At 40.1% G+C, this 17,286-nt stretch overlaps 1 protein-coding gene across 2 annotated transcripts; it reads left to right on the top strand.

Moving 5' to 3' along the window:
* The first annotated feature begins 602 nt into the window (after positions 1-602).
* Positions 603-15,758, top strand: PLA2G12A (phospholipase A2 group XIIA). Of its 2 annotated transcripts, XM_078069070.1 has the most exons (5): positions 603-1,017; positions 11,100-11,176; positions 12,368-12,533; positions 13,458-13,582; positions 14,734-14,862. In XM_078069070.1, exons 1-4 carry the CDS (start codon positions 807-809, stop codon positions 13,541-13,543), a joined length of 540 nt encoding a protein of 179 aa, XP_077925196.1. In that variant the 5' UTR covers positions 603-806; the 3' UTR covers positions 13,544-13,582; positions 14,734-14,862. The 2 variants fall into 2 exon arrangements, with proteins under 2 accessions (XP_077925196.1, XP_035953963.1); XM_036098070.2 differs by lacking the exon at positions 13,458-13,582 and having other exon boundaries at positions 633-1,017; positions 14,734-15,758.
* The last annotated feature ends 1,528 nt before the right edge of the window (positions 15,759-17,286 follow it).

The following is a 17,286-nucleotide window of genomic DNA, read 5'->3' as shown; positions in this document are numbered from 1 at the left end:
CAAGTGTAGAGTAGAATACCGTTTCTTCCTTATCAAGAAAGAAAACTTATAGTTTTTATTGTCAAACCAGTTTCTTCTTCCAGAATGTCTAAATGAGGATCTCGCTCATGCTTGCCAGTCAGGCACCACCACCTCGTCCTTGGGTTGAGCGGTCCGGCTCCCGCTCGCCCAGCCGCGGCCACCGCGGGCAGAGGACCTGGCGAGCACGCGAGGAGGTGAGATCCGGATTCCGGTCCACGTGTCACGCAGAATCGAGTTTTCAAACCGAAACTTAGCGGGACCCCTCGCAGCGCTCTCTGTAAGGGGCTAAGGGAACTCATTTCTTCCACGGCGTCCACGCCCAGAAAAGCTTGTCCCTAGGGACGGGGGCGGGGGCGGGGGCGACTGCTGGGCTGAACCCTGACAGGTCGGTGGGGCTCTTCACTTGGCTGCCCCCTCAGGCAGAGGCGCGCCCTCAGGCAGGGCAGAGGCGCGCCGCGGGCACTGTTTGGACTGGAGTTCACCACCCCTACGCCTCGCTCCCGCTTCGCCGGCCTCTGACGCACCACGCTTGCGCGCAGGCGCACAGTAGGGGCCGCGGGCCCAGGCCAGCGCGTGCGCCATGCCGCGCGTCTTCGCGACGGCGCCGCCTTCCGGCCAGAGCTGAGTAAAGGCGGTGAGGGCCCGCCTCCCACCTCGGAAGGAGGCGTGGGCATGGAGCCGGCGGGGGACGCCGAGCCCGGGCCTGGGGACGCCGAGCCCGGGGCTGGCGCCGCTGCGTAGGGCACCCCGTGGGCTCCGTGGGGGCACGGCCCGGTGCTGCGCGGATGGCCCTGCTCCCGCGGCCCGCGTTCGCCCTCGTCCTCCTCCTCTTCCTGCCCGCCGCTCTCAGGTGCCAGGAGCAGGCCCAGACCACGGACTGGCGGGCCACCCTGAAGACCATCCGGAACGGCGTTCACAAGATAGACACGTACCTGAACGCCGCCTTGGACCTCCTGGGAGGCGAGGATGGGCTCTGCCAGTATAAGTGCAGTGACGGTGAGAGGGAGCCCAGGTCCTGCGAGGCCCTCGCTTTCCGGGTGTTGTGCAGGTGTGGGATGCAAGGCAGACCTTGACGTTGTTCTCTAGCCGTGGAAAGACTTAACCACTGCTAGGGTCCTGCCATTCTTGTGATTGAGCAATCAGGTTAGAAGTCGGCACCACTATTGTTAGCCTGTGAGAGGTCACCTGAGGTGTACTCTCCGTTCTGTTTTCATTGCTTTTGAATCACTACGTTTTCTTTTTCTCTTTTTTTTTCTTTTGCTGTTGCACCAAGTTGCCTCAGAACTTTGTGACGTACGCATCATGGGAATGGAGTGCAACAGACCGATTTTAGCCCTATATTTTAGCACCGTTAGTCAGCCGAACATGCAGAATCTACCGAGAATTGTAATCACGACGTTTTACCTTTCTCAAGAATTGCTTTTAATTTTTTTTTTCCTGCAGGGCCACAGAAAATGAATTGCGACCTTTGTACAGACTTCTGGTGTACTCTATTCTTGAGAAAGAGTTCTGATAATTCTTCTAGAAATTGTCTATCACTTGATAGAAATTTTCTTTCCTTGGTTAATACTGCTATAATTGTTTTAATTTATTTTTCATATTTTTTTAACTTTAATTCTTTTTGAATCTGAGAACTTGTTTGGTGCCATCGTTGGTAATAATAAACTCAAGGTCTTAGCAGAGATCTTTCTTTTCAAGCACTTGCTTTTTTTTGAATGTTTAAATATTGTAGCAGCTCAGGTAAAGTACTCAGGCTTCTCTTTGGAAATTAAAAATTTTAAGATTTTGATTGGGAGGTCATGTTTCCAGTAAGAGTAGACGAAGTTGGGGCCTAGTTCATTTAGTGCTTGGCACTAAATAGTAATAGGGAACTCAGTGACTAATGGTAAAACCAGATTGCATGGAGGTGAATTTAAAAGAAATCTATGTCATGTAAAACTGGGATGCCACTTGCTGCCTGTAATTCTCAAAATAATTTCTAGTTTTATGTTAATGGAGGTAAAGAATGAGCCATATCTCGTATGCTATGAAGTGCAAAATGTTTCCTTCCTAAATTTATGTCTAAATGTTACCACCAGTATGCAATTGGGAAGGATGTTGTTATGAGGAATAAGTGAATTATTTGAAAATTAAATGATTGCCTTTCCTGAGGCAGATGTCATAATTTTACTTGGTCATCCCCATTCATTTTACAAATATCTGAGTGCCTGTTACGTCTCAAGTGTTCTACCAATTGGAGATTCAGCAGTAAACAAAACAGACAAAATTCCTGTCCATGGAGCTTACATTTTGGTGGGGAGAGACAGTAAACTAAAAAACAAGTAAAATAAGCCAGATATGCAGTATATGTAGGTCTGAAGTTTGCCAGTGTTTTGAGAACAATAGTAAAAACAGCAGTGGCAGTGTTGGGAGGCAGTTTACTCATTTTAAATAGGTTGTTCAGGGAAGGTCTCACTGATAAGACAGCATTTGAGAAGAAATCTGAAAATGCTGAAGGTGACACTGTGATGATCTGGGGATAAAACCCTCCAGGCAGAGGGAATGGCCAGTGTGAAGGACCTGAGGAGAAAGGCCAGTCAAGGATGACTCCGAAGATTTTGGCCTGAGCCAAAGGAAGGATGTGGTTGCCATTTACTGAGATAGGAAAGGCTTAGAAGGAGCAGTCTCCATTAACTTGTGATGAGTCAGGGGTTCTAGAGTTTATTTACATTTAAAATAGCTCTGAAGTTGAATGGATACTGTTCCTATTATAAAGATGACTTTAATCTTTTGTTTTACTTAACCCTTTTTATCTTCAACAAGCCTCACTAAATTTACCATGTGGAGTCTTAAGCAAGATCTCCAGCATAAAAAAACATAAATGAACTTGAGAATTTAGGAAATGGTATGCTTCAGTGAACATCCTTTTGTGTCTTAGTAAATACTGTCTTCTCATAGGACTGTGGTTCCAAGTCACCATGTTGATAATTCCAACATAATGAAAATTGTTCTTTAATTGCTATTACTTGAGAAGTCTCCCTGGAACACTGTTTCAACCTTTCCCAGATTTTGGAATGCAAGTGATCAAATCAGAACCAAACAGAAACAGACAAATCCCAAAGCTAGAGGAGCATGGCAATTAAGGAGTGTTTAATAGTTGCAATAAAGAGGTAAAGGGAGCTTAAAAAAAGACTTGGTAGTAGGGAGAGGGTGATCAGATTAAAGGGCACTCACTTGTTGCATTCAGTTATCTTTGTTTTATCAAAAGGATTGGCTTTATGGAGACTTGCTCCCTTCTGGCCATCCTCCCTCTGGTGAGAACAACACTTTATTGAGATTGAAGTAAAGTTACGTAGGGGAACAAATTAGATGGTTACTATTTTTTTCTATTTTTTTTCTCCCTGACAGCAAAGAAGATTTGAGAAAGAAAACTTCCTCATTTCTTTTGAAAAATAGAAAACAAAATTGGCTTGTAAAATGCTTTAGAATTATGAATAAGTAGCTCATTCAGTGATTTATGTTTTAACAGGATCCCTTTGGCTGTTGTGCAAAGGATAAAAAGAGTCCAGGGAGGTGGGAGAGCAAGAATGGAGGCAGAGTGATAGGTGCAGGAATTCAGACAAATGGTGGTGGTTTTGTCCAGGTTCATAGCAAGAAAGGTCATGAGAAGTGGTTGGATTTGGGGATATATTTTGAGGGAAGAGCCTGAAGGATTTGCTGATAGCTTGGAAGGAAGGTGTGAGTAGGGTAAAAAAATGATTCCAAAGTTTTTGGCCTGAATGATTAGAAGGATGGGGTTGTCATTAACTGCTATAGGGCAGACCATGGAAAAAAGTCACTAGGAAAAATAATAACATATTTGTATGCTTTTGAGAATGATTCAGTAGAGAATGAAAACACTGTTGAGGGAGAAATGAAGGAGAATTATTGGAGTCAGGTCCTTAGGTAAGTGAGAGGAGTGGGTTCCAGTGCATAAATAGATTGGCCAAGAGCACGGATGGCCTATCCCTATTAATAGGAACAGAGGTAGAGGATATGGGCACAGATGCTGATTAGGTGGTTAGATGTCCGAGTTCTCTTCCCATCACTTCAGTTTTCTCAGTGAAGTAGGAATCAAGGTCATCAGCTGAATGCGAAGATGGGAATGGAGGTGTTGGAGATTTGCGGAAATTAGGAGAGTGAATGGACTAGAAAAATAAAGTAGCACAAGGGCCCTCCAAAGATTAAATCATGAATTAAAATCTCAAGTGTTTAGGAAAGCAGTTTTGAATTCTACACTGCATTTCCTATAAAGCACAGTGCTAAGATCTTTGACCCAACAGCCTTCCCCTTCTGTTTCCCATCTGCTTCAATGTCATTCATGTGAAAGAAATTGGTCTGTTGGGAAGTATTTACATCAAATTTTTTTAAAAAAATATGTAGAAAAGATCTATCATTACCTCAGTCCAGGCAAATCTTTAGATTTTATCTGTCCATACAGATGATAAAGCATCAAGAGAGGAGCATTTGCCTAAGTCAAAAAGTAGAATCAATGAATAGTATTTCCATGTAGTTGTACCCAGTGGATTTGGTTTGTTTTTTAAATTCTTCTCATTTTTTTTCTTAGCTTTCTGTATTTGCTTACAAATTTTAGGGGGTAGTGACTCTGATACATCATGGATTTTGGTTTGACTTTGATATTGCTTCTTCTGTTACTCAGTTTTTGCTGCTTTGTGTATTAGTCTGTTCAGACTCCTATAACAAAATACCATAGACTGGGTGTTTTAAACAACAGGAATTTATTTCTTAGAGTTTTGGAGGCTGGAAAGTCCAAGATCAGGGTTTGGCCAACACTGTTCTATAGTGAAGGTTCTTTCCCTGGCTTGCAGACAACTAACTGCCTTCTTACTGTTTTCTTACATGGTTGGGGGTGGGAGAAGCAAGTTCTCTGGTGTCTCTTCCTTGCCCTACTCTCATGACCTTATCTAAACCTAATTATCTCCCAAAGGCCCCATCAGCAAATGCATTGGGAGTTAGGGCTTCAACATAGGAATTTTGGGGGGACACAGTTCAGTTTATAGCACTTTGCAAAAATTGGCACTCAGTAGAAATGCTAAATTTTTAATGTTTAGCAGCTTACAACACCATTTATAACAACATTTAAAATGATACTAACATATTTATAATTTTTGAAGTGTATAGCAACTTAATCTTTAATAAACAACTTTCTATGTAACTTGTCTTGCTCAGAAATAGTAATTTCAATTTAAAGGTGAATTTAGAACTTCAAAACACTTTAAAATGTTTTGGGAAATCTGTTATTTCCCAGTTTTCTGGGGTTTTTGGGGTTTGGGGGGTTTTTTGGTTTTTGGTTTTTGGTTTTTGGTTTGTTTGCTGTAGATAAAGAATATTTTAATTTCAGGAAGGAATTTCCCCTTTTTTTCCTCCAGTAATTTCACAGGTGCCTACTATGTGCCAGGCATCTTCTAGGTGAGCAAGACAAAGTTCCTGTCCTCCTAGAAACTGACTAATAATGGGGGGGTGGGAGGGTGGGCATTAAGGAGGGCATGTTTGGTAGTGAGCACTGAGTGTTATATGCAACTAATGAATCATTGAACACTACATCAAGAACTGATGATTTACTATATGCTGGCTAATTGAATATAATAATAAGAAAAAAACAAACAAAAGAAATTGGCTATTATGTTAATTTGGTCAATGAATGTTAGAAAGAAGAATAAAACCAACCAAGGGTATATGGAATGGTTATGGAAGGGAAGGGGCACTGTCTTAGATGGAGTGAGCGGGGAAGGCCTCTCTGATGAAGTGACATTAGTACATTCCTTCAAAAGCCAAACAAAAACCAGTCACATGCCCCCTTTGCCACTTATGCTGGGGAGCCAGTTTTATCAGCATTTATTTTATGGTGTTATTATTCAGTAGTTCATGGGCAGTAGGTCTTGGTTCTCACTGCATTTTATCGGCTTCCCTCCTGAGAGCAGTTTTAGACACTGGCTCTGTTTGAAACAACTGCCTCCCCCATCCTCCCGCCTCCATTTTCAGTTTTGCTGACACATTTGCTTCTGTACCATCTCTGTTCCTCTCCATTCTCCTGTTGGAGGCAGGCTTTGATTTGTTTTGGTTTTTCTCCCTGACTTCACTTGCTTCTGATCATTCTCCCACTCAAAGGTAATTATCTTTTACAAAATGAGAAAATATGTATATTAGTACATATATATGTACATACCTATGTATCATTGTCATTACATACATCAAAATGTTAAAAAGCGTTGTATAGACTCAAAATTGGAAGAATCCATAGATTTATATAAAATACAAAGGGAAGGAAAAATAGAACTGCTCCTGTACTATAAATATTAAAACATTGAGGGAAATATCTTCCCAGTAAAAAAAAGTAGACACTTGATATTAGAAACCCACATGCCTTTAAAACTCTAGGCCCGTATCAGTTGTCTGAGGGAGGTACTCTTTGATTCTCACGGAAAAGGGATAGGTACCAGAAATCTGGAGACTGGCAGATGGGGAATATACAGAGTATCCAAAAAGTTGAAAACAAGATAAACAGTATGTTAGTTACATTCTCAAGTAATGTGCCCAATATGTGTTGCTTCAATCTTTAGATACTTTTTAAGTGATATACTTCTGAATTGATAGCAGTAAGTCCAGTCGTTAACCTGAAAAATATGTTTAGTAAGTACACTACTTTTCCTGTTTCCAGACTTTTTGAATATTCTTTGGCTTATTTATTGTACTTTTTTCAGATTAAAAATTCAACCCATTGCTTAATGTCTATTGCTAGATGAGTTTCTAAACATTTTAAACGGTTGATTGTTAAAAACCCCTGACGAGAGAGCATCATGATGAAGCTTCCAGGAACTAGAATGGCTTCCCCAAGAATATCATGCTGATCCAGCTTCCCTCCCATTCAGTGAAGAGATTTCTAGCGTGGTAGGACAAAGAAAACCACAAATCAGATGGCTACTTTTTCATGACACTCCCATGAGAAATGTAAGCTGGATAAAACTTGATTTAAATGAAGTCACAACTGATTGAGTGGTCTACCCAAAAGGTTGGGTTGATGACTTCATGGCTCATTATAGAGAGGGCTTATCTATGGCAGGGTGTTGTGGACCTCTGCCTTGGTTAATATCTGTGTCTCAAGTTTGTGAATGTCTGGGAGCAACACTAATACTGGGTGAATAGCTCTAAATTTAAACTGTGCTGAACAGTCTTGAATGATGAGCTAAAACTAACAAGGAAGAATTTCACAATCTAATATTTAGGCTCAAAATTTAAAGTGTAGAAGTGCTGAGTCTCTAGCAGTAGAGTTTTAGAAAGAACTGATGGTTTTTTCCTACTGTCCGATGTATCTTAGAACTGAGACACAGCTAAAATATATGCTAACCATCTTAGGTTCTATTAATACAAGTACTTTATCTACTTCAAAATAGGCCCATCACACCTATTGGTGTTCAGTTTGGGATGGCACATTTTAAAGAGATGTGACAAACTAGAAGTGATCAGTCTTTGGAGGTTGATTAATGCTCGCCAAACTCAAAGGAGACTAAAGGATAAGCAGCAGTACCATGAGTATTAGAACTGCCACAGGGAATTGCCTTCCAAGTCACCTGCTCATTCATTCATTCATTCATTCATCAACAAATATTTATTGAGAACCTAACCATATGCCGGGCACTGTTGGAGGCTTTGAAGGTATGAAACACAAATTCCTGCCTTTATGGAATTTGTATTTTAGTATGGGGAGACAGATAAAAAGTAAGTAGGTTAATAATATAATGTTTGAAGGTTATGCGTGCTACGAATGGTATGGTCAGAGAAGGCGTTGCTGAGAAAGTGAAGGAATTACTATGTAGATACCAGGAGTAAGAGCATCCACATAGAAGAACAGCAGGTTCAGTGTCACTAAGCCAGGAGCAGACTTGGAGTGTCTGTGGAACAACGAAGAGGTCAGATGTGATGGAATGAAGTGAGAAAGAAAGGAAGAGAGGTGAGAGGACAGTAAGGAGATGAGGTCAGAGAAGTCAGTCTGTTGTGTGGGGGTGCAGATTATATAGAATTTATAGGCATTGGAAAATTTTTGACTTTTATTCTGAATAAGATGCGAAGCCATTGGAGGGGTTTTGGCAGAAGAAAAACTTGATCTAACATTTTTATTTTATTTTTTTAAAGATTTTATTTATTTGACAGAGAGAGACACAGCGAGAGAGGGAACACAAGCAGAGGGAGTGGGAGAGGGAGAAGCAGGCTTCCCACGGAGCAGGGAGCCCGATGCGGGGCTCGATCCCAGGACCCTGGGATCATGACCTGAGCCGAAGGCAGATGCTTAACTGACTGAGCCACCCAAGCGCCCCGATCTAACATATTTTATAGGATCACTCAGGTTTGGTGTTGAGAATAGACAATGGCTGGAGGTGGTGTGTGGGGTTGCTGTGGAGTGGGGAAAGCGAAGTAGGGAGACATTAGGAGGTTATGGCAATAATCCACGGTGGCTTGGAGCAGGATGGTAGCAGTGGAGGTGGGAAGAAGTGATTAGATCCTGAATATTTTGAAGGTAGAATCAACAGGACATGCTGTGGAAATGGATGTGGGATATAAGAAAATGAGAGTATTAAAGATGGCTAAGGTTTTTTCCTGAGCACCGGGAATGTTGGAGTTGCTTTTAGCTGAGAAGACAGAACTATGGATGGAGCAGATTTGGGGATGAATATCAGGAGGTACCTCTTAAGTCTGAGGTGCCCATTAGATATCCAGGTAGTTAGTATATCCTCCCTCTGTGGGCCCTTTTAAGTGGAAAGCCAAATCATAAACAGTTTTCTTAAGAATGAAGGACCAAAAGCAGGAATTGAAGGATCACAGTGACTCATCCGTGATAGCTTGAGGTATGTACCTTCATTTTCCAAGGGCCCAGAAACAACCATCCTTCTTGGACAGTGCTAGAGAAAGAAAACCAACTTCTGTCATTGGCCTCCTCATTCCTTAATCCATCATAACCATTCTCTTCGTACATACTGTTCTTCAGACTGGGTGGAGCCGGCTAAAGCGTCATGAAGTTATAGTCTCTTTAGGCTCTAGTTCATCACTTCAGCCGAGCATGTGAGTCTTAGCAACTCAAACTATTTTTAGATCCTTACTTTGAGTGGGTTACTTATTTTGATGGTTGAATACTGGAAGGGTTGCTTTTTTTCCCCCTCACTTTACTTTTGGAGGGTAAACTTATCTTTAAGTCTTCTAGTAATAAATATTAGTTGACTGAAAGTTGGTAGATACTTTGTGTTTTTCCTAAGGAACTATGGGGAGATATTTGGAATAACAGGGGATATTTTGCTTTTAGAATTGAAGATAAATGGTAGTCTGAAATGTTGGAGGGTTTATCATGTAAAATATGTAATTGGCTTGTTTTGTGTTCTCTAGGGGTAGAGGATTGCTCATAAGAAAACAAGAAAGAATTTAACAGTTAGTGCCATTCCACAATGGAATAGGCTATTTGTTGATACTGTAGGAGGATTGTGGGAAACATTCAAGAGAAAGTAGGTGACTGGTATCTTGAAGTGATTTGTATATTTCATGAGGAGAGATATTTTTGAAGTACTTTGCAGCAGTTAAGATTGCTGTGATAATGTCATCTTTCTCCTGGTTACTGAACCATTGGTGCTGTTAGGGAGAATAGAGCTGGAGTAAGATGGTTCACCAAGCTATCTTTATTCCTGACCTTTTTCCTTAGCTGGCAAAGAAATGTATTTGTGAAATGGTTGGTTGGAGTCCAGGCTAGAATGTGTGGTCCTGTAATGTCTTATAATGGCATTGAGGCAATTAAATGTTTGTTGGATGACCTTATCTTCCTTAGCTTTAAGCTCTGTGAGTAGACTGGTTAGTTAATGGTTATTGAGGTTTGTGTGCAGTGGAGTATTGGCTGAAGACTGGGAAGATACAGTTCTTGCCCTATAAGGTTTTGTTTTTTGTGTGTTTTTTAAAATTTTTTATTGTTATGTTAATCACCATACATCATTAGTTTTTTTTTTTTAAAGATTTTATTTATTTGATTTTTGTTTGTTTTTTTATTAAATCTTGCACAAAAGATTTTATTTATTTGAGAGAGAGAGAGAATGAGAGAGAGCACATGAGGGGGGGGAGGGTCAGAGGGAGAAGCAGACTCCCTGCCGAGCAGGGAGCCCGATGCAGGACTCGATCCAGGGACTCCAGGATCATGACCTGAGCTGAAGGCAGTCGCTTAACCAACTGAGCCACCCAGGCGCCCTACATCATTAGTTTTTGATGTAGTGTTCCATGATTCATTGTTTGTGCATAACACCCAGTGCTCCATGCAGAACGTGCCCTCTTTAATACCCATCACCAGGCTAACCCATTCTCCCACCCCCCTCCCCTCTAGAACCCTCAGTTTGTTTTTCAGAGTCCATCGTCTCTCATGGTTCGTCTCCCCCTCCGATTTCCCCCCCTTCATTCTTCCCCTCTTGCTATCTTCTTCTTCTTTTTTTTTTTCTTAACATATAATGTATTATTTGTTTCAGAGGTATAGATCTGTGATTCAACAGTCTTACACAATTCACAGCGCTCACCATAGCACATACCCTCCCCAGTGTCTATCACCCAGCCATCCCATCCCTCCCACTCCAGCAACCCTCAGTTTGTTTCCTGAGATTAAGAATTCCTCATATCAGTGAGGTCATATGATAACATGTCTTTCTCTGATTGACTTACTTCGCTCAGCATAACACCCTCCAGTTCCATCCACGTCGTTGCAAATGGCAAGATCTAATTCCTTTTGATTTGCCCTATAAGTTTTTAACCAAAAAATGTGAGTGTTAGAATGTACAGGGAAAGAGGGTGGATTTATCTTTCATACATATGGACCCAGTCTGGCATATAACCTCTGAAATCTCCTGAAGGTCCAGAATAAGCTTTTATATGTTTTGTATGGTATAGGCTTAGAATAATGACATTCACCTATGTCAGTACCCAAATATTAAATATTTCCAAGGCTAGTCTAGTAGTACCTCATAGACCTTTTTGCGTGTTTTTTATATTTGAAAATTAATTATGATACCATTTATATTTTATAGGATCTAAGCCCTTCCCGCGTTATGGTTATAAACCCTCCCCGCCGAATGGATGTGGCTCTCCACTGTTTGGTGTTCACGTAAATATTACTATTTTCTTATTTGAGAAGTTTTATGATCAGTAGGCTATGTAGTACTCTTTTTTTAAGATTTATTTATTTATTAGAGAAAGCATGCACAAGCAGGGGTGGGGAGGGGCAGAGAGAGAGGGAAAGAGAGAATCTCAAGCAGACTCCCTGCTGAGTGTGGAGCCCAGCAAGCAGCTCAACCCTGGGATCATGACCTGGGCCAAAATCAAGAGCCGGGTGCTCAGCCAACTGAGCCACTCAGGTGCCCCAACTATGTAGTACTCTTAATAAGTCAAGATTGTCAGTGTGTTCTCAGGGTCACAAGTAATTTTGCTTATAATGTTAATTAGGTTTATTATATTCTTTTATAGCTAAAACACATTTAGTAAGTCCTAACAAAACTAAATGGAATAAAATTCATGTTTTATTTTTTAATCTTGTAGATGTTAATACTATTGAAAAGATGTTTCCTCATGTTGCAAACATGGTTTAAAAGTTTGGAGTATAGAAGTAATGCTACTTAGATGAAAAAGTATAGATAAAGCATAATATTTTCTGTATTAAAGCAAAGCTAAGGAAGATAGCTGTGTGTTTTTTTTTTGTAGGCGAGGCTGAATCTGAGCCAACTGTTGCGGGGAAAAAAATGTTTATGAGTGATTCCTAGACAGGGGTTTTGCAATATGAAGTTATTTAAAACAGTTAAAGATAAGTTATAGATTTGAAGGAACAGTATCTTTAGGGAATGGATACTTAAAGATTGAACCACAGTAACATAAACTGTAAGTTGTAGGAGCTTAAAACTTTTAAGTTTTCAGTGATATTTCATATAAAGTACATTTTATAGGGGGAGAGGTACAAAATACTTCGGAATGTCCAAAAATCAATCTTTGCTCTTAGCCTGACCTTTATGTTTTTGAAACTATGTTTTGTGTTTTGGACAATTGGAAGTTACATTTGTTACCTGCAGATAACTGAATATTGCAAAATAGGGAGTTTTGAGGCATGGCTGAGAGGGAGAGAACATGGGTGCATGTGGGTGAGTGATGGGCAGATGTATAAATAACATGGAAAACATTTGTAGACAGAAATGGATTTGGGAAATTACACAGTATCGTCCTTATTTCTAAGTCTACTTGAATGCAGTACTTCAGCAGAGGAGTTTTGAATTTCATCAACTATAATCCATCCAAATGCTTCTTTCAGCTTAATATTGGCATCCCTTCCCTGACAAAGTGCTGCAACCAACATGACAGGTGCTATGAGACCTGTGGCAAAAGCAAGAACGACTGTGATGAGGAATTCCAGTACTGCCTCTCTAAGATCTGCCGGGATGTGCAGAAGACACTAGGCCTGGCTCAGCATGTTCAGGGTAAGGATGATCCAGCGGGATGGAGATGAGAGCAGTTTGTCAAGTTTTATTGCTTGACTGCTTTATGTTTCAGTACAGGATTTACCACTAGAAATCTTTCGCTGTGTATTACTATATCTATTGTGACACAGCCCCTTCAATTTTTTGAGATGAGGAGTCATTGACTTTGTCATCTCCAAATGATTTATAGTCATAGAAGCAAAAAGTGTTAGGAAACCTTGGGAAGATGGTATCAAAGTGTTAGGAAACCTTGGGAAGAGGGTATGCGAGGCAGAGAAGAATTTATCCAAGATCTTGTGCCCTGTAGTCTATCTCTAATTATCCAGAACCTAAAGTTTGAAACCCTGGATCCAGTGATTTTAAAAGTATAACACAGGATTTAGAGTGGGAAGTTCTAGAAGATTTGAGCTTTAACTGTCTCTTCATGTGTATCTGTGTCAGGATGGTCCCCAAAACAACCCCCAGGTTTGCTAGGAGGACTCATAGGATTCAGGATACAGTCACACTCAGAGTGAGGGGATACGAAACAAAGTCAGCAAAGGGTAAAGGTGCATCAGTGTTCTCATTTATAAAATACTACCCATCTCATAGACTTGTCATAAAGATACAATAAGATATTTGTGGAAATACAACTCACTGTACAAATACTAGAAGTTACAAAATCTTTTCACTGTCAAGCCGAAGTATTTATCATACATCGAAATCGGAAGAGAAGGTGCAAGAAAGGAAACTACACATTTTTAATCATTTTTCATAAGGTACCATGCTAGATATTTTAGATATGTTTTCCTCAATGTTCACAAAAACCCAAAGAAGTAGGTAGTGCTATACTTATTTTTCAAGAAAGGAAAAGGAGGTTCAAAGAAGTAACTCTTCCTAAGTTGCATACTTTCGATTTTAAAACTTGTGTTCTGTCTACTGCAGTATTCCCCAAACAATGTCATAGGTCTGATTCTGCATTCCTAGTAATAACTGTCAAGGAAGAAGTCTCTGCTCCAGGTGCAGCTTGAACCCCCAGCGTTTGAATCCTTTGCATGCTTTCGGCTGAGGTAAACTAGTTGCACAGCGGAAGCGTACGTGGACGTATTTCCTGTCTTCCGATCTAAGGGCATACTAATGTGGCTAAATGATGAAGCCAATTTCCTTTCAATGCCCTATTGAATAATTATAGCCTTTACACTTCTGTGGTGGTTGTGTTCCTTAATGGCACAGCCTTTTGGAGAAGTTTGAAAATGTCAGGATTTTGCAATGAATAGTTTCTTCCTTTTTTTTTTTTTAAGATGTTATTTGTTTATTTGACAGAAAGAGAGACAGCGAGAGAGGGAACACAAGCAGGGGGAGTGGGAGAGGGAGAAGCAGGCTTCCCGCCGAGCAGGGAGCCCGATGCAGGGCTCGATCCCAGGACCCCGGGATCATGACCTGAGCTGAAGGCAGACACTGAGCCACCCAGGCACCCCAAAGAGTTTCTTCCTTAACATGAGTATTTGAAACTGGAAGTATTTGGATGACTAAAAGCTACTCTGTGCTGTGTCTCTGGAAGTGAAGTGTATGAAGATAATCTCACCTGGATGTTCCAGGCTTCTTAGAATAAGAAAAGTAAATCCATTATCTTTTTTATAGTCCTAAAAAAAATTTTAAGCCCTGCCAGAGAAAAAACACTTGATTCCTAGGTCTCCCTTCCCAGGCTGAATTGGGATATTGAGAAAGAGAGAGAGAGAGACTGGGGTCCATTTACCTTAAGCATCTTAAATGATGTGTGATCAGTTCTCAGAAGTCATTGGCCATAATTAAATGTCTTGAGGTTTCTCTGTTTTTAACCTTTATTTTTCTACACCTAAATATCTTTCCTTGAAATGCAAAATTAAGAGTGTTCTAAGGCATATTTATTAGTGGTATTTTTCAGATAAAAGGAAAAGTAACAGTGATGAACTAATCAGTGTTACTGAGAGAGACTTGTTTGCCTAGTAGAAAAAAAATGGGTTGAACAGTTGCGGGCAAACAAAAAAGTAGATACATGCTCAAGTAAAAGTCTATATGTATGTGCTTCGGGCCTGTGAGGGTTTGGGAGGACGTTGGCGCAACAGATGTTTAAGTGCCCACCAAGGATGTGCTTGACACTGTGCTGTAACATGTAATGTATGTGGAGGGAGAGCGGTGCTTTGCGGTTGCCCAGCAGTAACAGCACTTTCTTACTTCGCAGCCTGTGAAACCACAGTGGAGCTCTTGTTTGACAGCGTTATACATTTAGGCTGCAAACCATACCTGGACAGCCAAGGAGCTGCATGTAGGTGTCGCTATGAAGAAAAAAGTGATCTTTAAAGATGATGCTGACAGTTGGTGACAGCAGATAAGGACAGAAGAATATAGCCTTTGACAAAGAACTACTGTTTTTACAGCATAAAGCTGCCTTATTTTTGTGAAAGGATTATTTTAAGACTTTATTTTGACATTAAAACTTCAAACTAAAGAAAAAAGTGGGGGAGGTGATCTTCCTGGACGTTGCTGCGTTAGTGTACCAAATTGTCTTGACCAATCTCAGAAAGAGGTGCATGTTAAGGGGAGAATATTTTAAAAGGAGGAGTCTGTAACTCAGTTTTCACAACTGTATTTACCAAAACAATGAAGTCAAATGTAAAATTGATTACAAGGTATGTTGAACATTATCTTATTTGGAAATATGGGAAAATCTTCACTTAGAAGTATATGTTTACTATAAAAATTTAAATATACATTTATTCCTGGAAGGCTCTGACTTTATTTTTTCTCTGTTTTAATTAACACATAACATGCTGTTTTCCCGTAGCCAATTGAGCAGTTCTATTAATGACAAGACTAGTTATAAGGACAAAGTTTCCATGTTTCTTTTTCTTATAAAATTGGAACCATCAGCTGGTGGCCTCTTAGGGAGCAAAACCAGGATATCTAGCTATTATGTAATGTGTCTAGAAGGTGACATGAACAAAAATCAGAAGCACAGCCACTTGCATTTTATGAACCATTCATATGACAAATATCATATTTTGCTATAACCTTTGCCTAAATTGAAGAAAAGATGGATTTAATGAGACAAATGAAAAGTTATTTCACATACACATTAGAACATTATATGCTGCTATGCTTTGGTGTTTATTCTCTAGCACTTGGTCCTCATAGTAGATTCAGTTATATTTTTAAAAGTCTGTAACCTTTTCCTAATAGTGGTCTTAATAAATATTGTTCTTGATACTTTTTTTTAAAGTCTTTAACTGTGGAGTCAGAAGGGATGGTAAAGCAAGATACAAAGAACTATCTTTTGTAGATTTCTTATTTACATTGAAAATTATTAGCAGATATTTGAAAGCAAATCCCAGGACCTCCGCTGCCTCTGAAAATGTCTATATGTGTTCAAAGCTTTTCCACCCTTTGGAAAGCGCAGCTGTATTCCTCTACTGCTCTTTGCCTACCACTGGCTGTTGGCTTTCCCTAGCCTAGGATCCCAAGCCATAGAGAGCTTGTGAGTAACCTATAGCCACAGTTATTAAGATAAACTGCTTCGAATGTCAGAGAAGGACAGCTGCAGAAGTGGTTCTTTTTAAGTCAGTACAGGCAGAAATGGGCAGAGAGAAAAATATGTTCTGGAGAAAGGGCCACATTCCTAACTTTGAATAGATATCATTGCTAAAAACCTAATAACTTCCCAAACTGAGATGATGGAGCTTTTCTGCTAAGAGATGTGTCCTCTATGAGACAAGGCAAGTGTATCCCTGTGACTAATTGAGTAGACTGGGCTCTAACTTAAATGTTTAGAACCCTTAATTGATACTTTTCAGACTTTTTAAAAGGTAACAGTTTTATAAGCCATTATCCATATTTAATCTTTACCAATATTTACTATTGAAATACTTGACCAGGTAACTTTAAACTTCAAATAAATTCATGGATTTTCTTGGCAGCATTGGCTTTCTCAAGAGGACAGACTCAGAATTCTATGAAATATTTAATTCATGGTCATAAATTATATACAAAGATCAGTAGAAGCTGTTTTTATATGTTAAGATTTTTATCTTGGAATAATTTTAGATTTACATAAAAGTTGCAAAGATAATACAGACTTGCTGTATACTCCTTACCCTTAATGTTAACATTTTACATAACTGTGAAAACATCTGTTAAGAAACCAACATTGGTAATTGCTATTAACTAAACTCTAGACTTCATTTGGATTGTACTGGTTTTTCCACTAATGTCATTTTTCTTTTCCAGGATACAATCTAGGATACCACATTGCATTTAGTCATCATGTCTGATAAGCCTCTGGTCTGCGATGGTTCCAGAGGCTTGTTTTTCAAAATCTTGACAGTTTTGAGGCATACTGGTCAGGTGTATTGTAGAATGCCCCTCAGTTTGGGCTTGTCTGATGTTTCCCTCATAATTGGACTGGCGTTATGGATATTTAAGAAAGAAAACCACAGAGGTGATGAAGGGTTCTTTTCAGCAAATCATATCAGTAGTTGAATGTTATCAACTTGATATGTTAACTCTGAATACTTGGTTAAGGTAGTGTCTGTCAGGTTTCTCCACTGTGAAGTTACTGTTTTTCCGTTTCCATACTTCTGTTCTTTGGAAGCCAGTCCCCAAGTCAGTCTGTGGGAGGTGGGGGGTGCGCAAGACTCTGTTCCGCCTCCTGGAAGGGGGAGTATCTTTATATAGTACTTGGTATTTTTCTGTAGGAAGGATTTGTCTCCTCACCCCTCCCATTTATTCAATTATTTAT

This window comes from Halichoerus grypus, chromosome 3 (assembly GCF_964656455.1).
Source record: "Halichoerus grypus chromosome 3, mHalGry1.hap1.1, whole genome shotgun sequence".
NCBI classification, from domain to species: domain Eukaryota; kingdom Metazoa; phylum Chordata; class Mammalia; order Carnivora; family Phocidae; genus Halichoerus; species Halichoerus grypus.
Note: the sequence above shows the minus strand (reverse complement) of the source record. Positions and strands in the feature narration are given on the sequence as shown.